This window comes from Mesoplodon bidens (genome assembly GCF_964165515.1).
Source record: "Mesoplodon bidens genome assembly, chromosome: 11".
NCBI lineage: Eukaryota > Metazoa > Chordata > Mammalia > Artiodactyla > Ziphiidae > Mesoplodon > Mesoplodon bidens.
Genome location: NC_138167.1, coordinates 60,951,256 through 60,976,678, shown reverse-complemented (window position 1 = coordinate 60,976,678; position 25,423 = coordinate 60,951,256). Strand labels below are relative to the sequence as shown.

The window sequence follows — 25,423 nt, the reverse complement described above, 5'->3', positions numbered from 1 at the left end:
GACCTCTGTGAATGTGTTGACGCAAGCGCGGCTGCCGAGTGGGACTCTTAGAGCTTGAAAGTGACCGCTGTCCCAGGGCTCCTCTGCCTCCCAGGGGGCTCTGCGGTCCCCTCCCAGAGGGTCCCCAAAGGGAGGAACTTCCCGGCCCGCCCTCTGGCCCTTCCGCCCCAGGCTCCCTGTCTGATGGGGGAGGCGGGGGCGCACACCAAAGCTGCTCGCCTCGAGCTGACTCGAGTTCCCGCAGCCCCGGAGAAAGGAGCCGGAGGGGTCCGCCCGGGGGACCCGGCCCGGAGAGGTGGGTGTGTCCGAAGCGGACCAGTGAGCGAGCGGAGAGCGGGGGCCGCCCCGCCTTGCCCCCGGGCCTCGACTCCCCGCCTGCAATCCGGAAGCCCGCGGCGGCGCGCGCAGCCCGCGCCCCCGACACCGACCCAGCACTATGGCCGCGACCGCGCCCCTGCGTGACTGCCAGGTATGCGGAGGCCGCCCCCGCCCGGGTCCCCCGCGGCCCCACGACCCCGGGGGTGGCGGGATCAGCCCTGCCAGGGGTCCAGCGGGGACACGGCCCCCGAGAGACGGGCACGCGTCCGAGGCGCACGGAAGGGACCAGAGGACCCTACTGTGACCCCCGCCTCCGGAATATCTGCGGAGCGGGGGCCCCGCCCCGCGGAGACCCCAGGTCCTCCTAAAAAGCTTAGCCCCTTAACGCCGGCGCGACACAGCGGGGACGCTGGGCGTTAGTGAGGGTCTCCCACGGGACCCGCGGGGGCAGGAAGCCTGGGCCCATTTTGCACTTGAGGAAGGGGCGTTCAGAGGAGCGAGGGGACCTGCGCACAGCCACTCCGAGGAGCCGCCCGCTGGGCTGGCCGGAGTAAAGGTCATTTCTCCATACCGGGGAGTCGCCTGTCTGTGCGCCCCTGGCAAGACACCGAGACAGCGATTACAGTGAACAGTTCAGTTAGTTGGAGATGTTTCCTGAAGGTTTGAACTATCTGGTAAAATGGGGAGATGAGAGGAATTGTTTTGGTGGTTGGCACCTTGCCAGCCAGGTGGCAGGACCACCCTCCTGGTTTTGACCTCCAGCACTAGCCCTTCTTCTGCCCTGGCAGACCTCCCTGCGGCCTGATCAGGGACTCCTCCTTACTGAGCGTCTGCTCCCTGGCAGACACTTTACAGTCACCCCACGTATCCTCCAGAGCCCCATTTCACAGAGGGTCCAGACAGGGGTCAGAGGGAGGACCTTGCCTGAGGGCACTCAGCTGCTTAGAGACCCCTGGGATTTGCATCAGGATCTGTCCCCCCCAGGGCTCAGCTCTCTCTACACCGCATCATCTATGAAATCTGGGAGTCTGTGCCTGCCCCACAGGGATGGGTCTTATGGGAACCCATACCTGCAGGATGATAGGCATTAGCATCTTCGGTGCTTGGGGGTTGGGGTTCGTGTGTGTGTTTGTTTGGAGGGCTACATGGAATAAGACCCCTTCTTGCTGTGTGTAGGCTTGGAAGGATGCCGGGCTCCCTCTCTCAACCCCAAGCAACGAGGCCTGCAGGCTGTTTGATGCCATCCTGACCCAGGTATGCCCGTGGAGAGAAGTGGTGGCCCCTTCTGTAACGGTCCAGAGGGCGGTTTCTTAAATTGGTGAATGGTTTTTATTTTCATGAAAACATTTTTTTGGGTGCATCTTACAGCTGCATTTATTCGTGCCGCAAGTAAATGGTACTTCCACGCGTGCACAGTGATGTTCTAGCTCCAGCTAACACAGCTTGCTTAAGTTTACAGCCAAACTGCCTGTCAGCTGATGTGCTCTCCAAGTAAAGCTGGTCAGTGATGACGTGAGCAGGCACGGGACTCGAAGCTTTCAAAACTTTACATCTTTATCCTGATTCTATAAGCAGTGCAGCCCGTTAACCCCATTCCTGCCCAAATCTCCTGGTAAACTTGAGTATATGAGGGCTTCCCGGGGACCTGAACGTTCTTCATAATGCTTTTTTTTTTTTTTTTTTTCTTTTTGCGGTATGCGGGCCTCTCACTCTTGTGGCCTCTCCCGTTGCGGAGCACAGGCTCCGGATGCGCAGGCCCAGCGGCCATGGCTCACGGGCCCAGCCGCTCCGCGGCATATGGGATCCTCCCAGACCGGGGCACGAACCCGTATCCCCTGCATCGGCAGGCGGACTCTCAACAACTGCGCCACCAGGGAGGCCCCTTCATAATGCTTTGAAGCATGCTTGCACAGGACCAATGGCTCAGGTCGCTCCAAAGCCCCACAGTCGATGTCTCAGAAAGTGATGGATGCTTTTTAAACTGAATGCAGACTTGAGAAATCGACTGCAACAGAATCCATGTACCTGTACCCCCAGGGCGTGGGAACAGTTCTGCCTGCCCAGGGCATGGCTGAGAGGTCCCCCAGGTGGCAGGCGTTGGCCTGTGAGGGTGCTGAGGGTTTGGTGTGGGGCTCCTCCATTTAAGGCATGGGACCCCTCTCCTAGGGCTAATCTGTGAATATACTGCTCCCACCTATGGCTGTTCTAAGACCTTCCACCGTATTACCAGTCATTTCTAACACCAGTGAAGGAGCCTATAGTCTTAGAACTAGGGGAGTCTCAGAGGTAAGGTCAAAATACTTTGCTTGACAGGTGGGGAAACTGAGGTCCAGAGAGCTGAGCTGACTTTTGCAGTGAGTTAGAGCGGCAGGATGCACCTAGGTCTAGACACACTGATGGAAAACTAGAGCTGGGCTTTTTCAAGGGCAGTGAAATCGCTACCTACTGATTCTGTCCATGCAGCATAAGGGCCAGGGAAGCCTCTAGAAACATAAGGGCCATACAAGAAACAACTGGTGAAATGTCGTCAGCTTGCCAAGGATCTCCACTGTGTGCATTTGAGCTCTTTGTCTATTTGTCCCCTTCCTGCAACTTTTGGCCTCTGCAGAGCACAGTTTGTTGCAGGGAAAGTTCCCCAGTGCAGCGGCAGCCACCCCACCTCTCTCCCCGCCCCTGCTGTGCGTCTGCGTCTCTGTGCCAACTCCCTTGTGTCTTGTTAAAATACACGTGCTAATTCTGTGTAGATGTAAGTTGGACAACTGATAGGGCACATTCTAAAATCTAATGCATTATAATGGTTTTAAGATTTTTAAAAATTAAGACCTGGGCCAGGTATTTTTCATTTAAAATGTGTTTGCTGGGACTTCCCTGGTGGTCCAGTGATTAAGAATCTGTCTTGCAATGCAGGAGACGCTGGTTCAATCCCTGGTCGGGGAACTAAGATCCCACATGCCACAGGGCAAAAAAGCCCACGCGCCACAACAAGAGAGAAGCCCACCTGCCACAACGAAATAAATATCCCGCGTGCCACGACTAAGACCCGACACAGACAAAAAATAAATAAATATTAAAAAAAAAAATTAGGGGCTTCCCTGGTGGCCTAGTGGTTGAGAATCCCACACGCAGCAATGAAGACCCAACGCAGCCAAAAATAAATAAAATAAATAAATTTATTTTAAAAAATTAGACATTAAAAAAAGACTAGAAACAAATACACCAAATTGTCAAAAATTATAATGAGATGAGATTAAGGATATTTTTGATCTTTTGGCTTTCATGCCTCTTCCTTTCTATAATGAATGTTTACTGTGATTCTTTTTTAAAGGAATGAATAGGAAGTAGCAAGTTTCCTATTTTGGTACCCAATGTCAAGGCCCCTCTTGGGGCTGACGAGGCCGACACTGTGGGCAGGTCACCTGTCAGGAAGAACCTTCCTTTAGATGTTTCTTTTTTGGAAATGGTGGCCTCACCAGCCCTAGAAAATGTGCCTTGAGTTCCTTGTATTCAGTCTCTTCATATGAAATCAACCCAGTTATGTTTTCTTTGAGCTAAGGTCCAGAAAATACCAGTGTTATAGAAAGAAAAAAAAAAATCAAGGTTTAGAAACAAACCTTCATTTACATGAACTAAAAACTCCCTGGGGACAGCTTTGTTTAACCTTTTAAATTTCAGTACGTAAAATGGACCAATGACCAGAGCCTTGGTGGCATTGAGGGCTGCCTGTCAAAGCTCAAAGCAGCAGATCCGACCTTCGGTGAGTGATGCTTTCCCTGTGTTGAGAAGCTCCGTTTCACGAGTCCAGCCCCTCACTGTTTCCCTGACTGCAGGACTCAGCTGGGTTGGGGAGGGCAGGGCTGGTGGCAGTGACCAGGTTGGGAGGGAGGGAAGGTGATAGCCACCACTGTGCTTGGAGTACCAGCTGCTCCGTAAAGATGCCAGGTTCCATAGAAGGTGTCTTTCAAACGTTCTCCTTAACCGTACGTCAACTGTGCACGGAAGACACTGATCCCATTTCGCATATGAGGAAACTGAGATTCAGAGAGAGTAGAGAGTAAGAAATATACCCACAGCCACCCAGCTGGTAGTTGGGGCACTGGGATCAGACAAGTCTGTCTCAGTCCAAAGCCTGGACCCCTCGGAACACAAGAAGTGGCCACTGCAGCCTCTCTGGGCACTAGCGAGGCCAAGCCCACAGCAGCTGTGACCGGGAGGGCCGACCTGGTGACAGAGGCTGCCATCACAGGCAAGCCATGTGCGTGGCAGGCACACGGACGGGGTCAGCCCAGTGCATTCTGGAACCCCAGGAGGGTGGCCCAGTGTGGGTGAGGTTCTGGGCTGGGCAGAAGGGCTGAGGACAGGAGGGCAGCAGGGACCCCCACTGTGGCCAGGTCCCACTGAGGGCAAGGGGCGCAGAATAGGGGATGAAGGGAGCTGTCACGGGAGCCAGTGTCCAGGCGTGGCCTCAGGTTCTCCGAGCAGACCCTGGCCCCAGGTCAGAAGCAGGGGCCACATGGGTGGTCCTGGCACTGTGGTTGGGTCCTAGATCCCAAGCGTGGGCCAAGGACTGAATTCCAAACGCCAGCGGATACCCTTCTGTCAAGGTGGGGGCTGGGAAGCCCAGGTAAGACCTGGGGGCCAGCACACCTGCCAGCAAGGGTGCTACAAGGGCCACAAGGCGCACCCCCATCTTCCTCGGCCCCCAAGCTCTCAGCCAATGAGAGCAGCCAAGACAGGATCATGGTTTCTGTCCTCTGGGGACCGGCCCCCCAGGAGTCCCCCCCTGGGGACCAGCATCTACCCAGTGGCCCTTGGGAGGCCCTGTGCTGGTGGTAGTGACAGTAGCAGCTGAGAGGGAAGCAAGCGGGGCTCCAGAGGAGCCCATAGGCAGCCCCTAACCAGTTCACCTGGTGAGGGGGCGCAGGTGCTCCACACGTTGGCACTCCCCAGAATGCCCTCCATGAGCCTGGTGAGGAGTTGAGTTCTGGACTGGCGATGGGGACACACCCTAGCGGCCACCTGGCTTGCCCCTCCTGGGACATTGGGTGTTTATTTCACATGCAGGGCTGGGCTGGGCTGGGTGGGACCGTCCGAATCACCAGCTATTTTCCCACCTTCCGCCAGCCCTGGGCCACGCCATCGCTAATGGCCTCATTCTCATTGGCACCGGAAGCTCCGTGAGGCTGGACAAAGAGCTGGACCTGGCTGTGAAGATGATGGTGGAGATTTCCCAAACCCAGCCCCTGACGCAGCGGGAACGGCTGCACGTGTCTGCAGTAGAGACCTTTGCCAAGGGGTGAGGGGCCTCCCTGGGCCAGGGGCTGGTGCTCCGAGGCCACACTGGGTGATGCCACGGGCCGCCCCCGCGCCATGCGGAGGGGGCCTCGGGGGGATTCTCACCCTGACTCCCGTGCCCGCCTGATTGAGAATCGCATCCTGCCTGCTGCTGTGTCCTCAGCTGACTGCTGAATGAGGATGTGGTTGGTTAGGACTCCCAGGTTAGCATGCAAAGCAACTTATTGTGTTTCGTTAAATAAATTGGTTATTATTTTCATTACAAAAATAGTAGGACCACGGTACAGAAGTAGGTAAGAGATAGGAGAAAGAAGAAAACCCTTGCCCTTATGCTCCTGGCCCTCACACACCTGTGAGCATCAGTCATTCCCACGGCTGTCCATCCCCCTGTGTGTGGGAGTCCTGACCCTGATGCCTGCCCCCAGGACAGCCCCTGTGTCTGCTTGGGCAGGAGAGATGCCCGCAGAGCTGGGTGACCTGAGCTGATGCTACAGGCGTTCTGAAGCAGTGACAGAGTTCTGTCCTGGTGTTCCTGGCAAGTGGGTACGGATGTCAGCAGAGGGGTGGAATTCCACCTCTCAGGCTTCCTGTAGCTGGTTCACGGTCTCAGGTGAAATTGTCTTTGGTAACTTGTTAAACTAGTTTTTTTTTTTTTTTTCTTGAATTAGAGAGTAAAACTTCCCACTGAAGCTTTTCAATTTTCTGAGCCACAACCTAACGTAGAAACTTACATGTATCTTTTAACCAGTTCAGTTCAGGCTGTGACACTGGCAGGAAATTAAGCCTTTTCCACTCCTCGTGTGTGAACTGTGTTCAGTGTTGCTGAGAAACTTCTCTTGGCTTCCAGGAACCTTCCAAAAGCCTGTGAGCTGTGGGAACAGATTCTCCAGGACTACCCGACAGACATGTTGGCCCTGAAATTTTCCCACGATGCCTATTTTTACCTGGGCTACCAGGAACAGATGAGAGATTCTGTGGCTCGAATTTATCCCTTCTGGACACCCGACATCCCCCTTAACAGGTAGCTGCCAGCTGGAAATCACATCGTTTCTGTTTCTTAGTCTCTCTCCTCTGCCCTAAAAACATGGCAACTCTCCTGGCCCTGCCCTAAAACTAGTGAGACTACTGTTGTTATTTCCTAGTTCTTTATAGTGAAAAGGTGGGACTTCCCTGATGATCCAGTGGTTGGAACTTCACGCTTCCCTTGCAGGGGGTGTGGGTTCAACCCCTGGTTGGGGAACTAAGATCCTGCAAGCCGCGAAGCTTGGCCAAAAAAAAAAAAAAGGTGAAAAGGCTTCACGTCTTCATTTGATCTTTATCCCGTCCTGGGAATGAGGTAGTACTATTATGCATCAGTCAGCACAAGATAATTTTTGCCGCAGTAACAAACATCCTCTAGATCTTTTTCTCCGAAGCTTATTACAGCAAAGGTTAGTTTCTCATTGTCCATCATAGGAGAGCTGAGGCTCCACACCCCTGCCACTGTTGCCCTCCAGGATCCCAGCTGATGAAGTAACTGCTCTCGGGATACACCAGCTGCTAAGAGGGAAAAGAGCTCTCCTGGGGGACTCACAATGGCATTAGTGCTGAGAGTGAAGGGTGTGCCCGGCAGCTCCCGAGTCACTGGTCAAATCCAGTCACCCACTCACAGGGGGTCAGGAAGTGCAACTCTACTTTGGGCTGGGAGGAGAGGGAGCCCTGGATTAACCATGAACAGCCCTAGGGACCACCACACATGATCACCTCCGTTGCATTTTAGTCATAGGATTGTTGTGAAGGTCAAGTGGACTAATAGATTGAAGAGCTGTATTAGTCAGGGTTCTCCAGAGAACAGAACCAATAGGATGTGTATATCTGTATCTATATCTATACTATTTACATATATATATATGGAGCAGGGTCGGGTGTATGGGGGGGAAGGTATTTGTTTTAAGGAACTGGCTCCTGTGACTGTGGGGACTGGCAAGTCTGAAATCACTCCAGTCTCTGCCTTTCTCTCCACATGACTGTCTGTCCTTTGTGTGTGTGTCCATGTGTGTCTGTGTCCAAACCTTCCTCCTTCTCCTTTCTCTTATAAGGACATCAGTCATTGGATATAGGGCCCACCCTAATCCAGGATGACCTCATCTTAACTTGAGCTTGATGATGATCTGCAAAGACTCTAATTCCTAGTTAGGGCATATGTTTAAACGTACCATTTTGGGGGAGACACAGTTTGACCGACATGGGTCATGTTGAGGGTTGAACGGTTCTAGTGCACTTTAAAAAAAAATAATTTTCTTCTGTTTTCAGCTACGTGAAAGGCATCTATTCTTTTGGACTGATGGAAACCAACTTCTACGATCGGGCAGAAAAGCTCGCCAAAGAAGTAAGTGGCCCCTTCCTGAGATGCCTGAGCCCTTGTGAAGTGGGGTCAGGTGGAGGAGAGCACGCCAGGCACGCTGCACCCCACCTACTCAGGACCTCGTTTCCTACCAGGAGGGCTCATGTTAACAGATAGGGCAGCTCCCTCCCCTTTTCCCCACCCTGGGTTTGCAAAGCCGCCTTGCTCAGCAAACTCCCCACCCAGGCCATGAAGGCGAATGAGGCCCAGGGAGGTTCCATCCACCCCTCTTGCTTAGGGTCACACAGAGTGGCAGCTCTGCATGCCCCCAGCTCCGTGTCTCCAGGGCCCACAGTTTGCGCTGCTGGACCCAGACTTTGTAGGTGGGGAAGCAAGTATCAGCGTTACTTCTCCCACCTGGGACCTCACGTTTCTAAGTGTCACTGACTTCACCAAGCCTCCAGGAGCTGACAGATGAGTGACGAGTGAGGCTTGTCGCCGAAAATTCAATGAACTATCAAGTTAAGAAAAAACAACAAAAAAAAGGGAATTTTATTCAAGCCAAGCTGAGGATTGTAACCCAGGAAGCAGATTCTCAGAAAGTTCTGAGAACTGTTCAGCCTGTTAGAACTCAAAGGTACAGTCATACAGTCATCTGCCTTTTGGAGACAAAGGATCGTACATCAAAATGACATCCTGATATCTTACGTAGAGGTCACCAAGGATACATAGTCCGGATAAGCACAGACAAAGCAAGCAGTGAGTCACCATGACCCCCTGCAGAGCTGGGGAAGCACACGTTCTTTTAAGAACTTACCTTGCTGGCATCAGAAAAAAGGGAAGAATTGACCTTTACAGTCCAGCAGGTACTCCCATCTTTGAGGTGCACTGGTGCATGTGTAACACACGTGCACACTGCACATGAGGGAGGGAGGGAGGAGGCTCCAACAAGCCCAGAGAGAGAACTTGATGTTCAATTTTTCTTGTCCTGCCTTAAGATATAAATTTTATTTCATCAGACTGCTTCCAGTGGGCCCTGACTTAGCGTTGGGGTCCTGCTGGCCAGCCCTTCTCTTGAGCACCGCCCCCATCCGGAGGGAGCAGCGGCCAAGGGTACAGAACAGGGTGGGATGCTAAGCGCTTCCTGCCGGCCCGGACCCCTCCTTCCCTGCTGGTGGAGATGGGCTGGCTGGCACCGTGGACGTCCCTCGCTTGCAGGCCCGGGAGCCTCAGCATCTCTGGCTCTCAGAGGCCCTCTCCAGCTCCTCCTCTCGCGGGAGTGGAAACTGAGTCCCAGGGAGGGGCCGCCACGCACAAGGGGGTGACAACCACTCCTGTGCCTGGCTCAGGGCTGGCACTCAGTGTACACGCCGCTCCTGTCGGCTTGATCCTCTGCAGTGGGGCATTGAACTCTTCATTGCCCAGAGGAGGGCGACCAGGCCCAGAGAGGCCAAGGCCATGGCCATACAGCTCACAGAAGGCAGAGCCACAGTCCCCCAGGCCACCTGAGCACAGTCCTTCATGCTGCCTGGACAGACCTGCTCCCCAGCACCCAGCCAGGGCTCTCCCCCCAAGTCTTTGCCCTAGTTGGCTCCCAGCACCCCTCCCTGGGAGACAGCTGGCACCCTCTGGGGGCCCACAGGGCCTGTGGGGTCTCTGATAACCACTCTACTTATAGAATAGAGCCCAGATTTGACAGTAGGATGATGGGGTCTGTGCTTTAGCCCTGAGTCAGGCCGCCGAGGGGCACAGGGAGCTTCACAGCAATCTTGGCTCCACAGCCTGGGTGACCAGGCGCCATCATCCAGGGGGTCAGCTGTAGGAAGGTTGCCCTGGAGACCTTGGCAGCTGGACCCTCCCATTGGGTGCCGTCTATGTGGGCACCTGAGGGCTGGCAGGATGGTTCAAGAAGTCAGAGAGTGACCAAAAGGTGCAGGTTCACACCCGCCAGCAGCAGGAAGCGGTGGCACGGGGTGCCCCCCTCTGCTCCCTTCACGCCCCTTCTCCTTTAGGCACCCACACTCTGACCCCAGCACCAGCCCACCACAGATGGTTACTGGGCAAGGCCAGGCTTCTAGGAGAGTGAGGGTGGGCTGCACAGGCTCCACTGGAGTCTGGAGAGGCCTCACAGTAGTGACGCGTGGGCCTTCTCTGCAGGCTGAACGCCCAGGGCAGGAAGAGCAAAGGGCAGCTGTCGGGGAAGGAGAGCGGCAGCCAGAGTTCAGGGTCATGGAGCACTTGATAGACTGAGACTTAGGGCGGAGGCGGGCGGGCCGGGTGCTGGGAGCAAAGTCTGGGGGCAGGCAGGGCCGGATCGCTCTGGCCTTGTAGGCTCTGTCCCAGGGAACCTTGGGAGGGAGACGGTCAGGAACCCCTCAGCGAGGGGTGGGGAGCTTAATCCTAGCAGGGGGATGAGAGCGGCCCTGCTGCCCCGAGCCTCTGCCTTCCACAGCGTGCTTAGCAGGTCCCTTCAGCCTGCTCAGCTGTGCCCCTGGGGTCTCCTGAAGGGTCCTGGTCCTGCAGGGCTCTGCCCCGGGCTGCCCATCGTTCCCTACAGATGTGACCTTTCTCTGTGTCCCCACGTGGACTGGTTGGGCCCATGCAAGTCAGGGCTGCAGCAGGGAGGTGGGGCTTGCTGGGGACCACCTGCCAGCATAGACCCTACAGCAGGTGCCAGGCCAGGGGTGAAGGTACTGGGCCTTCCCAATTCTGCTTCTGTGAAAGGCGTGGGCGCCTGAGGTGGCAGGGCTGGGGGGACCCCGTGATCAGGTGTGGAGGACCTGGGCTCGTGTGGATGGTCCACAGGCCCATGGTGAGCCTCGGCTTACTGCTCTGTGCCAGGATCCGTAGGCGCTCAGTAACCATGAGCTAAACTACCTGCCGTGAGATGGGAGTCGGACCTCGTGTCCCACCTGCCATGTCGTCACCGTCAAGTCCAACAGTCATCGGAGCAGCTCTTGTTGTTACTAGCAGTGATACCAGAACGAGCCCGGAAAGCCACACATGTGGTCCTTGCATGTGTGCTAGTCGGGAGGGGCAGCCGAGAGCCCCTGGAGCACACACACTCAGTGTCCACTGGCCTCCGCGGCAGTTGCGAGAGGAAGGCGGCCTTAAGTCTCACCACAGGGGAAACTGGGCAGTGACTCAGCTGTATGCAGGGGGCTGGGGGCCAGGGGCTTGGATGAGCCCCTGCTTTGGAGAGACCCCAGTGCCACCCAACTGTGTGGGCCCGGGCAAGTCACTTAGCCTCTCTGAACCTCAGTTTCCTCATCTGTGAAATGGGCAGTGATACCCTCTCTGGCAGCATCTGGTGTTTGGTCAACGGGCTGGTCTTTGGGGTTGTTATTTTGAGGCAGAGCCCCTGCACAGCTTGGGGATGCCTTGTCACCGGGCAGCCTGACTCACCCACGTTGTCTCGACGTGTCCCCCACCCGACCCCCACACCCCCGCCACGTAGGCTTTATCTGTTAACCCAACGGACGCGTGGTCGGTGCACACCATCGCCCATATTCATGAGATGAAAGCAGAGGTCCAGGATGGATTGGAGTTCATGCAGCGCTCAGAAACCCACTGGAAGGTACGATTCCTGTCCGTCCACCTGCCTGGAAAATTCTGTTTGTTCCCCCAAGTTAAGCCAGGGATTAACAGATGGAGTTACAAGGCGTGGCTTAGTTCTGGGGAAAACTCATCTTCCACTTGGAGGCATTTCTGTGAAGCCACTGAATCCCCTGGGAACCCCACAGCTTCCCAACATCTGCTGATGTTTGGAAGGTGTTTCTAGAATTGGTTGTGGCCTGAGGTTGTAGAAGGAATGGATGAGAAAGGGGAAACGAGAGCCCACCAGGGGTGAGAACTGTGAGCTCACTGGCCAGCAGACTCGACACAGACCCCAGAACCAGAGAGCGTCCTCAGGGAGCACGTGGTGCAGCCAGGGGTTGACGGGAGGGATGACGGCCCCGCCACTGTCGGGGCTGGTGTGCGGGGTCAGGGCCCTGGTGGGGCAGCAGTGTGGGTGCCATCCAGACCCCTCAAGCCCTTCCAGACCCTTTCCTGGGGCCTTAACACCCAGGGGCCTCCCTGCTCCCACCCCCGGCACCTGCCTGCGCCCAGCCGCTGTGGCCCTCCCTCTGCACACACCTGTTGTCCTTGAGTTTGTCTCTGGCATGCAGCCTGGCTACCTGTCCAGGTGCGGTCTGCTGCCCTGCCCTTCTCTGTGCTATGGTGGGCTTCCCAGGGCACCGCCGGCCACGACAGTGAGTCTGCCAGGGCCTGGCACCGGGCAGCAGATGCTCAGTGATTGAGCAAACCACGGAGAGACCAGGAACCAGGCAGGGAACAGGGGACTGGCATGGTCACCTGAGTTCCTCCCAGCAGGTCCCTGGCCTAGGACAGGCCAGCAAGAAGTAATTTACAAGAAGGCAGATTCCTGGCTTCTCCAAGAGGGGTATTAAGTAGAGCAGGCGAACTGGTGTAAGAGAACCTTTGAGAACTATAATCTCATTAGATTCACACTCAGATCTTTTTTTTTTCTTCGGCTGCTTTGGGTCTTTGTTGCTGCACACGGGCTTTCCTTAGTTGCAGCAAGCAGGGGCCACTCTTCGTTGCGGTGCCCGGGCTTCTCATTGCGGTGGATTCTCTTGTTGCAGAGCACAGGCTCCAGGCGCGCGGGCTTCAGTAGTTGTGGCTCACAGGCCCAGTAGTTGTGGCTCGCGGGCTCCAGACGCGCAGGCTCAGTAGTTGTGGCTCACGGGCTTAGTTGCTCCGCGGCATGTGGGATCTTCCCAGTCCAGGGATGGAAACCGCGTCCCCTGCATTGGCAGGCAGATTCTCAACCACTGCGCCACCAGGGAAGCCCCCAGATCTTTTTAAGGATCCCCGAACGCTGGGCACGAGCTAGGCCCTGGGTGGGGGTGGGGGTACAGTGTGGGTCGGACCCTTGTCCTCAGGCTCCCCGGCAGGTGCTGAGTCTGGGTGGAGGGAGCGCAGAGTTGCCGTGTCCTCTGAGGGGCAGGCCGTGGAGGCCTGGCCAGGGCCAGGTCATTTGTATTCCACTTACTTCCTGCTCCCAGACTCCGATTTTCCTGGGCCTGGGTGCTTGAGGCCTGGCTCCACCCCAGGACGAGAACGCGATCCCTTTGAGCCTCGGTTTCCTTACCTGAAAACCTGCTGTTGCAACAACTGTGAAGCCCTTGTCCCGAAGGAGTCCCCATCGGTGTCAGTCCGACTGTAACAGGCAGCCCGAGGTGGCTGGGGCCATCTCCAACAGGCGCTAGTCCCCTGATGCCTGCATACGTCCCTGCAGTGGCTCCTGCCAGCCTCTGGCCTGGCTGCACAGCCCTGGGGTGGACGATGTGGCCTGGGGCTCCCTTTCCTCCTCCTCCAGCACCTGCCCCAGGCATTTGGCTGTGGCTCAGTCCAGTCTCCAGTCACTGCGCCAGGCTGTGCCCCACCCTGGGGACCCCACTGAGAGTCCCACCCAGACCTGTCTGTCCTCAAAAAGCCCGTCAAGTGGAGCGAGCAGTTACCTAGCAGTGCATGACCGCACCATGCCAGGGGCATTCTTGGGGATGTGGAAACCCAGAGGAGACATCCCGCCCAACTGGGCTTGAGGGAGAAACAGTCAGGGAAGGCTTCCTGGAGGAGGCAACGTATGAGCTGAGTATTGCAGGGCGAGTAGGTGTTTACTAGGCAGAGGACAGGGAGATGTAGGATCAGCTTAAGCAAAGGCGCCAAGGCCTACAGTGGCCTGTAAGGGAGGGGGGAGTTGGGTGGGTTGGCACCCTCAAATACAGGTGCCAGGTAGACGTGGGCCGTGGAGGAGGCATCGTCAGTTCCTTTCCAGGAGATGGGAGGTGGTATCCAGACAGAGAAGGAAGTGTCAGCTGCAGCCCCGTAGGCTAGTGTTCATGGTAGGGCTAAAAGCGTACCAGCTGCAGCCGTCTAGATGTCACCCCATTCCCCTTATTCTGTGGGCTCTGACAGGACCTGCAGGGAGTTTGGCCCTGGGCTCACTGATCCGTAGGGTTTTACTGGATGCATTGCACTGTTTGGATGCAGTGGGCCCCTGCAGCCATTTGGATAGACTTACTCATTTTCTCCACTCCACACCTATGGAAGGTGAGGCTTTGGTTCTCCTGCCTTCTCGCTCTGGGGCTAAGATGCCAGCCTGCCTCAGCCTCAGCATCCTCAGAAAATTCAGGCACCCCACTCACCGAGGCTCAGAGCCAAAGGAGAAGATGGGGCGTGGACTCACCGGCACAGGCCGGCCAGGGCGGGTGCCTGAGAAGTGTTACCTGCATTCAGAGCTGTGGCGCTCTGCATTGGCACAAAACAACAGCTGCTTCCCCCCTCCCCCCAACAGGCTGTCAGATTTTTCTCTCATTCTCTCGTTCTTTCCCCAGGACTCTGATATGCTTGCTTGTCATAATTATTGGCACTGGGCTTTATATCTGATTGAAAAGGTAAGATGACCGGCTGTCTTATCCTATAAAGATGTCCAAGGAAAGAAGTATTTTTCTACCTTTTGCTATACTTTGTATCCTGTGGAGGAGTGCGGTGTGATTGCACATATCAGTGGTGTCCTGATGCAACAGAGCATTCATGTTTTCAAATAGCTTTTCAGGCTTAAACTACTTTAGGTACTTTGCACTGTCTGGACTTGGAAATCATGTGTATTGTGTGCCATTTGTGGAGACAGGGTAGCCCGAGCGCCTGCCGCTGTAGTGGACTGCTAGGCTCCCACCTCACGGATGTAGCTGAATGAACCATGGGACCCTCCGAATGCTTTGCCCCAGTGGCAATGAGGGTGTGGGGGCACCTTGACCCCAGTGATTCTACCACTGGGTCCCATTTATAAGGGTTTGTCTTACAGTTTATCGTAGAGAAAATCTAGAAGCTCCCTAAATGTCCAAAGAGAAATGCTTGGAAGGCGAGGACCCTGTAATAACAGGCAGAATGCAGTGATACAGTGTCTCCAAGAAAGCAGTGAACCCAACTGAATGGGCAGTAAGGAAAATAAAGGGAAAAACAATCCTAGAAGAAACACATGAAAAAGCTGGCAGCCGCTTGACAAGAGCTTCATAGGAAGAATAATGCTTTCGCAGAAAGGGCTCCCTTAGCAGCAGCAGCTGCTGCTGTGTCTTCTACACGGGGGAGCGAAGGGCTGGGGCAGAGGTGGGTTCCTCTCCTCCCATCCTGAGACCCACCACGGCTGTGGGGCGGGGGCTTTGTCGAGGCCATTTGCAATTCATGTCTCAGCATCACATTTCACCTCCTCCACGTGTTAATCCGGGAACTTCATTTTTCCAGGGCGAATACGAGGCCGCATTGACCATTTACGATGACCACGTAAGTCCACGCTTGCACCCAATTTGGTTTACTGCAGCGATTTACCCTTCAGTCTCTAACAGATCTTTGAGCCAATCAGTATTACCCCAGCCAGACCCACAGCTGGAGCAAGAGCACAGCTCCTATGTAAGACCTCACGGCATTGATTCTCTCGCAGAGCGGTGTCGAAACCCAGAATGGGATTTGACTCTGTTTGCCCATGGGCATTGGTAGATTGCATATCTCATTTGGTCATCTCTGAAATCTCAGGCTTCCCTCCAGTCATTTTATTATTTTATTTTATTTTATTTTTAAATGTATTTGTATGTTCTTTTTTAAAAGAAATTTATTTATTTATTTATTTATGGCTGCGTTGGATCTTCGTTGCTGCACGCAGGCTTTCTCTAGTTGTGAGAGCAGGGGCTACTCTTCCTTGCGGTGCACAGGCTTCTCATTGTGATGGCTTCTCTTTGTTGCAGAGTACGGGCTCTAGGCGCTCGGGCTTCCGTAGCTGTGGCTCACAGGCTCCGTAGTTGTGGCCCGCGGGCTCTAGAGCTCAGGCCTAGTAGTTGTGGCGCATGGGCTTAGTTGCTCCCGGCATGTCGGATCTTCCCAGACCAGAGCTCGAACCCATGTCGCCTGCATTGGCAGGCGGATTCTTAACCACTGCGCCACCAGTGAAGTCCTCCTCCAGTCATTTTAGATTGCTTTTCTTTGGTTAAAAACATTGATCTGCCCATAGGAGTTTTTTTTTTTTTGGCTGAGCCGCGCAGCTTGCAGCACCTTGGTTCCCTGACCAGAGATTGAACCCAGACCATGGCAGTGAAAGCGCCGAACCCTAGACCACTAGATCATAAGGAACTCCCAGGAATTTTTTTTTTTTTATTACAGACTTTTTTTATTTTTTTATTTTTTTATATTTGGCTGCATTGGGTCTTCGTTGTTGTGTGCGGCCTTTCTCTAGTTGCAGCGAGCGGGGGCTACTCTTCATTGCGGTGCGCGGGCTTCTCATTGCGGTGGCTTCTCTTGTTGCAGAGCATGGGCTCTAGGCACGTGGGCTTCAGTAGTTGCGCCACATGGGCTCAGTTGTTGTGGCTCACGGGCTCTAGAGCGCAGGCTCAGTAGTTGTGGTACATGGGCTTAGTTGCTCTGCGGCATGTGGGATCTTCCCGGACCAGGGATCGAACCCATGTCCCCTGCATTGGCAGGTGGATTCTTAACCACTGAGCCACCAGGGAAGCCCCCCAGGAATTCTTTTTTCTGTAGTAAAATATACATACCATATTTTACCGTTTTAATCAGTTTTGAGTGTACGCTTCTGTAGCATTAAGTATATTCACGTGGTTGTGCAGCCATCACCACCATCCATTTCTGGAGCTTTTTCATCTTTCCAAACTGAAACTCCTGGCCTACTAAACACTAACTCCCTATTCCCCCTCCCTCCACCCACTAGGTATGTTTAAGAGGGAAAAAAAAGCCTAACTTGCAACTGCTGGGGACCCCACCATGGGCTTAATAGCAGAGCCTGGAGTCACAAAAATGCTTGTAATTTGAGGATCTAAACCCCAGAGAAAAACACTCAGTAAAGTTTCCTATAAATCATCCTCTCGAGTTGTCGGGATTTCGTAGTAAAGAGTGAAGGGTGACAAGAGCTGTGTGCCGTGAGATGTGGACCAGCTGAATGTGGAATCGTGGTCGGGCGAGATGATTCTCCGCCATCATAGTCCAGGGCTGGGGGCAGGAGGTGACAGGTGCCAGGGCCTGGCAGGTGCTTCCCCAGGTGCCAGTGCGGTGGGCTCTTTCTCAAGTCTGTCCAGTGTCCCTTGGGCAGCTGGAGCGGTCCAGGCCCTTGGAGAGGGGAATGGCCCTGAGAGTTGGGGTGGAGGGGACACTGGTGGTGGCTCCTGTTGGCTGAGGGCTGGCTCTGCCCAGGCCCTACACACAGCCCAGATGGGTGGACTCTGGCCGTCCCTGCAGCCCCTCATCCCCTCTGTGCCCTTGTCTTCCAGATCCTCCCCAGCCTGCGGGTCAGCGGGGCAATGCTGGACGTGGTGGACAGCTGCTCCATGCTCTACCGGCTGCAGATGGAAGGTACCCGGTCTGGCCTTCTCCTCTGGCTCTTCTCCTCCTACCTGAGGGGACGGTGCCACGGCCTGGGCTCAGGCCGGCAGGAGCTCATTAGCGAGTTTCTCCAGGGCCCACTCCTGGTCCTGGGTCGGTGCGGCTTCAGGTACCAGCTCTGCGGCTGCCTTCCAGCTGGCCTGAGGCCAGTGGGCCAGGCCACTGCTGCCCTTTCTCCCAGTTCCCTCCGCTCCTCGGTGTGCAGGCCTCAGGCTCCGAATCCTGCTGGCACCTGCCGTTCCCACAGCCTACCTGCCAGGCCTGCACGGCATGGGTGGTGCCTGGCCACCTGTCTTTGGGTGCCACCTCAGTTTCTCAACTCCCTGGGATTTCAGAGGGAGGGTTTTCCCAACAGTGTCATGCAGTGCTCTTCAGGGAGCCTGGATGGGGTTGCCCATAGCCCTGAGGGCTACGGAAGGCTTATGGCCAACCACTGGGGTACCAGATAGCTCTCCCCTCTCCCCCAGGCTCATCAGAGCCAAACCTGTACCCACTGTAGGTCCTGGGTCAGTGGGGATGAAGCCCGGGCAGGACTGGCTGTTTCCGGGGGCTCTGGGAAGGCTTCCTAGAGGAGGTGAAATGTGAGCCATGGAAGGGAACGTAGGGTTTTGCCGGGTGGCGACAGGACAGGATGTTACAGGTGGGAAGCAGCCTATCTGAAGCCCCCAGGACCCAGAAGCCAGTGGCCTGTCTTGGGGATGAGTGACGGAGTGTGGGGTCCGTGTGCTCAGAGGAGCAGAGGCGGCTGAGAGCTGGGGAGGGAGGGGAAGAGTGTGGCTTTCATCTGGGTCTGCGGGGAGCCCGTGGGACAGGGCTGGCCAGGCTCTGTCCAGCAGGGGGGCTGAGCCAGGGGAGGCCGGGCTGGAGGCTGGGGCATCCGTGAGGAGCTGGGAGAACAGTGAGGGGCTCTCACGGCCGTCCAGGGGATAAGGCCGGGATACCGGAACCCAGGCTGGTGGAGGCCTGTGTCTCTGTCCAGCCAAAACCATCCGGAACTCGGTGGAGAGGGGAGGGGCCTGGGGGCAGTTGAGTCTTGTTGACCCTTCGCCTGTGGAGGCGCAGCCTGGGCCCCCCTGAATTCGCCTGAGGAGGGGCCTGGCCTGGAGGCTGGGAGGCACGGTGTGGGTGCCTCGGGGCCGGTGGAGGGAAGAGGAAGGCCGCTTGCTCCCTCAGCATGCAGAGTGGAAACTTCAGAGCTGCGTCCAACTGACAGGCGGAGAAACGGAAGTCAAGGGCAACAACAAGGTCACGGGAGGAGCCTGCTAGGAGCAGTAGGAAAACTCGGGTAAAACTTGCAGGAGCGGGGAGGGACAGGAGGCGGGAGGCGGTGGTGGAGAGTGGAGCAGCGGAGGGACTGTCCAGAGCCGGAGATCCAGACCCAGAGGTGGAAGGATGCTTTTCATGAATTCCGCTGTGCTGTGCTGTGTCAGGTGCCTGCCCAGTGAGAACCAGGGGAAGGATTTTTAAAGTGGTTTGGGGTTTGTCAAAGGGTCCAGAGACCTCATTTAATACCCTTCCATAGCTTTTCTTTTTTTTTTTAATTTGCTTTCTACCTTACCCGTCTGCCGCTTTTATGATTAAACAAAGTTAATATAAACCGGCCCCCAAAGCCTAAGCCCGAGGCCAGACACCACCTGCCAGCGTCACCCAGCCTCGTCACCTGGAGCCACCCGTGGGTGCCAGAGGCCCGTGTGCACAGCGCTCGTGTCAGGCCTGCGGGTGTCCTCCCGTGTCCCCAGGGGCGTCTGTGGGTGAGCGGTGGCAAGATGTCCTGTCTGTGACCCAGAAGCACAGCCAAGACCACATCCTGCTCTTCAACGATGTACACTTGCTGATGGCGTCCCTGGGCGCTGGGGACTCCCGGACCACGCAGGAACTGCTGACCACCCTGCGGGATGCCAGCGAGTACGTGGAGGGCCCGGAGCCACCAGGGGGTCCCCCACCCTGCTGAGAGGGCCCTGGGGGGCTGGAGGCCCCACTGGTGGGTACAGCTGCACAGACACCCTTGGAGGGCTGCTCGCAGGTGTGCGCCTCCTGGGTGTTTGTCCCCGTAGGTGTGCATCCCCCGCAATTGTGTGCCCCCAGGTGTCCAATCCCCACCCCCCGCCTGGGCGTGCGTCCCCGCGGGGTGTGCCCTGCGAGGGTATAGTTGGCTCCCCCAGGACACAGAGCAGCCTCTCCATCCCCTAGGCCTCAATGGCAGTGTCACGCGCAGGGGATGCGGCGAAGCCCTGGAACCAGAGAGACCCGCCGCTTACAGGGCCTCAGCTCTCTGACGTGAGCCTGTGTCCTCATCTGCTGGGACAGGCTGGTAGGAGAGTGAGGGGCAGTGACGTGATGACACACACCCAGCACAGTTCCTGAGCCGGTCCCAATCACAGCGGGGGCCAGGGAGAGTCCAGGGAAGCGGGCTCTGCACCGCACAGGCCACCAAGGAGGTGGCCAGCCCTCGTCTCCTGCCTGTAGGGCTAGAGCTGTGGGACCCATGAGCCCTGGTGGTTTGTCCCGGGCGCCTGGGGGAGGGTAGCCACCCACGGCCTCTTGCCCTGCCCCTCCTCCCAGGGCTGAACTGCATGAACTGCGGGCTTTGGCTGGGGACGTAGCTTCAGGCCCCCAGCCCTCACGACCCAGATCAACCACCACCTGAGGGCAACGGGAAGACAAAGCCTGCCACAGCTGTTCACTCCAGGGGCCGGCGCCAACTCCAGTGCCAGCCTTTACCTGCATTGCCCTGCGAGGGCGGCACTGCTACTCCCACTTTACAGATGAGCAAACCGAGGCCAGGCGTGGGGCATCTGCCCAAGGCCACGTCGCGGTTGAACTGAGTTTAGAGCCCAGTTCTCTCCCCTCCCTGGCGGCTTGTTCTCTGTCAGGTCACCTGATCAAAGCACCTACTGTGTCAGGCATGGAGCCAGGGATGCCGGGCTGAGGAGGAGACAGCCCCCACCTCAGGCGCCAGAGTCGGGGTGGGGGGCGCAGCATGAGGCCCTGCAGGACTCTGAGGGCACCCTCTCGGGCTGGCAGGTCCCCAGGGGAGAACTACCAGCACCTCCTGGCCCGCGACGTGGGGCTGCCCTTGTGCCAGGCCCTGGTGGAGGCCCAGAGCGGGAACCCCGACGGCGTGGTGGAACTGCTCCTGCCCATCCGCTACCGGATTGTCCAGATCGGAGGCAGCAACGCCCAGGTGAGCCAGCAGCTGCAGCGCGAGGGCCAGTCCGGGAGCCCCTGTGCCCCACAGCCTCTGTCTCTGCGGTGTTGGCGCCCACAGTGTGGGAGAGTCCTTGTCGTTCACACCCCCCCAGTAAGCTTGTCCCTGAGAACAGGCCAGCCTGCAGCGGGGAGGGGGCAGGCGTCCCTATCCCTCATCCCATGTCACAGAGCCTCACGTGCCCACTTGACCTTTCAGAGAGACGTCTTCAACCAGTTACTGATTCACGCAGCCTTAAACTGCTCGTCCGGCATCCACAAGAACGTGGCCCGGTGAGTTCCTCATTCTGGTCCCAAAGCCCAGCTGGGAAGGACCCCGAGCGCAGCCCCCTCTCACTCGGGGGTCTCCCCACAGGCTTCCAGGTGCCCAGAGGCTCCCATCTCCTTTGGCCCGAGGTGGTGCCCACCTCTGAGGCAGAGATGCGAGGCTACGGGGGTGCCTGGTTCTCCCCCTGTGAGCGTCTTCAACTTGACCAAAGGATCTGACCACCCCCACCCCCAGGCCCACCCTCCTGCCCTCCTAGCCCACTCCTCATTTCTGGCCACAGTGAGCTACAGTTACTCTTTCAGGCTCCTGGGCCTTTGCACGTGCCACACCCTCTGCCTGGGACATCCTTTCTTCTCTTGCACCTGCCGACACCTACCGATCCTTTGGGTCTCAGCTCACATTCTCCTACCTGTGCTGGGTGCCGGGGGCGGGGAGGGGAGTGGTGGGCAGGAGACCCAGGCCCAGGCTGCGTGGAGCTTACCTCTCCTGTGGGAACTGACACGAGGCAACCAATCCCACAAATATGTGTAAAACTGCCACGAGGGTGGGCGTATTGCCCAAGACGCTGTGATGAGTGGGCGGGGGTCGGGAGGGAGGGTGCCTGGTGGAGGTGACATTCTCAGGGAGGCCTGAAACCAAGCGAGTTTAACCAGGCCAGGGGTGATCTGGTTAGGAGGAGGGGTGTGGCTGGAGGATTGGGGGTGTCAGGGTAGGGGCACCCCAAGAAGAAAGCTCTACCCGTGAAGCCAGCCATCGCCATCAGCCTTCACTGTCCCACACCCCATTCACCTCGACCTGCACCAGCCCCTATGCTTCTGGGGTGAGATGTGACCCCCCCCATCCTTAGGCCCTCCTGGAATGCCGAGGGGAAAGAGGGGAGCCAAGGGGTGCCGGGTGGGCAGAAGGGGTGTCATGAGGCCCAGTGAAGCTGCCACTGCAAGTCCAGGCTGCACTGTGGGGCCCAGGAGACCCTTGCTGGGCGCTCGAGGTTAGAGGTCAGGTGGAAAGCGCCAGTGTCCAAGCACAGGCACGGGCGGCCCACGGTGGGCAGGGCCCAGCTGCCCCGACGACCGTTCCAAAGCGAGCAGTGCAAGTGCTGGTGAAACAGGTGTGGACGCCGTGTCACACCTGAGTCTGGATGGACACGCTAGAAATGGTCAAACCCTCGAGCGCCCTGGACACGTGCCCCTTGCTGTCCCCCTCTGTGGCCACGTGCAAAACCGCACGCCTTCCTCTAGTGGTGGAGCCGCTTGGGGAGCTCCAGGCCTGGTGTGGCACCTCTGGCAGCTGGGCAGGGAGGGTGGGACCCTTTGGACAGAGAGGAGGGTGCGGGCTTGAGCGGGGGAGCTGGGGCCAGCACATGGGTGGGGTGACAAGGTCCACGCTGGGGGGTGGGGGGCGCAGTAGGGTGTCTGCCCCTGGGAGTGCCAGGGGAGCCTGCTGCTGTTGGGGTGACGCACGCCCCCTCCTGGTGCCCTCCTGCCATCCTCACACGGCTCAGCTCCCCTCCCGTCCAAGGTGGAAACCCTTGGCCCCCTGCCATGGTGTCCCTGCCCCAAGTGCCAGGCCCCGGCCCCTTAGCCGCACCCTCAGCACACAGAATCGCTGTTGTCAGTTGTTTGGGGTCTTTGCCTTAAATGATTCTCTCTTTGTTGAAAGTTCGATTTTTCCCACACCATCTCTTCTGCCACTCGCTTTCCTGGAACATCCTCAGGCGTGGCTCTCCCTCCCATCCCCACAGTCGTGCTCTACCCTCTGGTCCCAGCATTCCGTATGGCGGGAGGATGGGCCCCAAGTTCCTGGGGCAGACGAGGCCATGGGGATGTGCTCACCCTGAAGTTTTCTGCCCTCGGGCATCGCTGGGAGCATCGTCAGGATGCTCTTTGAACACCGGATGTCCTGGGCCAGTGTGAGCACACGGGGCTCTGGAGTCCACGCTTTCTCATCCTCACATCTCTGCCCACCTTCCCTCTGGTCCCCACCCCTGGCATCCTGCCTCTGGGCCTTTGTCCCTCTAGTCCCCTCTGCCGTGATGCCGTCCCCTCCCTCCACCACTTGGGAAGGGGAGCATCTTGCTCTCTGCCACTTCAGCCCCAGCCCGTGCTGCCTGTGTCCTGCCTTGGGGTGGAGGGACCATCCGCCCCCCACATTCTAGGAGGTTCCAACACAGAGCCTGTCTCTGTTTCCCCAGGAGCCTTCTGATGGAGCGAGACGCCTTGAAGCCCAACTCCCCGCTGACTGCGAGGCTCATCCGCAGGGCGGCCGCCGTCCACCTCCTGCAGTGAGCCGGCCTGGCCGCCTGCCCCGCAGAGCCTCCCCGGCCATCAGACCAGCTGCCACACTGGCTTCGCAGGGTTACAAGTAGCTGGAGCCTGTTGATTAGGCCTGTAAAGCGTGAAGCCCTGTAACCAGCAGCGTTACAGGAAGAGGGGACAGAAATCAATTTTCAACATGATTCTGAATCTTCTAATCCTCGTTAAGGGCCAGGGTGCAGTTTTAAGCAGTCAGGGCTGAGGTGGGGACCGCTGTTCCGCTTGCCTTGCAAATTGTATTTTCCCAGGGGACCCTTATACCTTCTGGTCGGTCAAGGGTCGGAAGGGTTGGTGCTGGGCTCAGCTAGGGAGGGGAGTCTCCTACGCAGCCCCTGGGGGCACCCCTCCCCCCCAGCCTAGGCTGCCCCTGGGATAAACCCCTTCATTCTGTCTTCCTCCCTGTATTCCAGGCAGGTTCTGTTGTCTGACCTTTTGGGTGAGGGTACCGGGGCGGGGGGGAGTGACTTGCCCAGGGTCAAAGCTAGCGGAGGCCCTGCTGACATTCACCCCAGGCCCCTGTGCTTCCTGGGAGAGGGACCCCCATCTTGCTGCCTGGGGCCTCGGCCCTTCTGCTGTCTCTGCAGAGATGTCCTCAAGCTTCTCCCTGGGCTTTGGTGGCGCTGGTTTGGGCTTGTTTTCTCTTTATTCTAAGCTGCACTTCGTAAAGGGGCCTTGGGTACCTGGTTTCCTTTGTCAGCCATGCTTTTAAGCATAGGAATGCACACTCACTGAGCTGGTGGTGTGCTTTCTGGGGTGTGAGGATCGAGCTCAGAGGTTGCCTTGCTGTGGCAAAAACCAAAGCATTGTGATGTGGCTTGAACAAGATCTGAGCCAGTTTTATAAATGCTGCCTCGGTCTCCTTCCCCATCGGTAACCTGGCCCTGACGGCCCCCCACCACCCCCAAGCACGCTGCAGGTCTCAGGAGAACGTGCCAACTCAGCCGTGCTGTGAGGGGCGATCCCAGCCCATAGATGTTTCTCAGGTTCCTTCAGTGCAAACTGAACTTAGCTAGAGACTCACGGGGGCAGGTCTCCTGGGAGACAGCAGACACCTGCAAATCGACTAGACAAATTCCTGGGCTTAAAATAAATTAGTTAATCGGTTCCTTTGACTAACTGTTGCTGGGTGGGTATCTTCTATTTGTCAGGCCTGGGCTGGGTCCTGGGGAGACAGGCTTCTCCTTGAATTTGGGTGTGGGGCTGGGCAGTGAGTCAAGAACAGAGTAATTACAATGGGATTTCAAGAGAGGGTCTGTTAATCCCCAGGAGCTAGGGACACAACCCAAGGGAGAGCCAGCCTTCCCATCCTGAGCTGTCCCCTCCTGCCAGTTCCCCTGACAGCCTGCCCACGCCCCGTCTGCCCTCCCCGCTCCTGGTTCCAAGCAAGACACAACTTGGCCAGGGAAGCAGGAACCCTGGTCCCTCCTCCAGGAAGGTCTCTGCTCTCCCACTGCAGGCTGGTGCCCCACAGCCCTTGCTATTGCACTTTTCTCCCCAGCTGTGTCCTCCTTAGATCAGGGACAGCATCTGTGTCCCCACATCACCCAGCACAGAGCCTGCATTGACTACCTGTCAGTGAACCCATGACTGGTGAATGATGCCTTGAATGAGTGCATTAAAAAATGAAGCAGAATCTACTGGGGAAAGGAAGAAACGAATCTACAGTGGGTAGGCCATTGATAGAAGAGAGGAGGAGACCAAGAGAAGAGATGGATGAAGATATAGCAGCAACAACTTGTTAACAATTGGTTTGTTTACTAAGCACGTAGTACGTGCTGACGTGATACGGGGGGAAGAGCATCGGGAGTGGGTGTTTGGGGACCCTCGCCCCCAGCAGACGCCCACAGGGCTGTGGGGATCTGACACCTGGGCCAACAGCCCTCGCGTCTAGGACCCTCTGGGCTCCTGACGCAGTGGCCCTGTAGTTGTGAGTCAGGCAAACCCGGGCCTTGGGACCATGGATTGAGCACAGGCCACACCAACCTGGCTGCTGTCTTCAGGAGGCCCTGGCAGGCAGAGGGAAGCGTGGAGCTCCTGGGCCAGTGGGCCCAGCAAAGGCAGCCTGCTGGAAGCTGAGCGGAACCCAGAGAGGCTGCTGGGGGGACAATCCGACCCAGTACCCTCCTTCAAGCCCCTCTCTCCTTCCAGGCCAGCAGCCAGGGCCATTCCTGGACTTCCCTGTTCCTCAAGCTAATAAATTCCTTTTCTGAAGCCAACTTGAAGCTGGTTTTCTGTAACTTGCAATGCAAAGGCTCT

The 25,423-nt window shown here is 57.0% G+C and overlaps 1 protein-coding gene across 1 annotated transcript; it reads left to right on the top strand.

Moving 5' to 3' along the window:
* The first annotated feature begins 64 nt into the window (after window positions 1-64).
* TTC38 (tetratricopeptide repeat domain 38) lies at window positions 65-24,272 on the top strand. Its single transcript, XM_081249282.1, has 14 exons — window positions 65-469; window positions 1,495-1,572; window positions 3,991-4,072; window positions 5,440-5,611; window positions 6,458-6,631; window positions 7,903-7,978; window positions 11,391-11,510; window positions 14,335-14,394; window positions 15,242-15,280; window positions 17,269-17,350; window positions 19,120-19,285; window positions 20,405-20,564; window positions 20,787-20,860; window positions 23,047-24,272. Exons 1-14 carry the CDS (start codon window positions 437-439, stop codon window positions 23,138-23,140), a joined length of 1,410 nt encoding a protein of 469 aa, XP_081105408.1. The 5' UTR covers window positions 65-436; the 3' UTR covers window positions 23,141-24,272.
* Window positions 24,273-25,423: the final 1,151 nt, after the last annotated feature.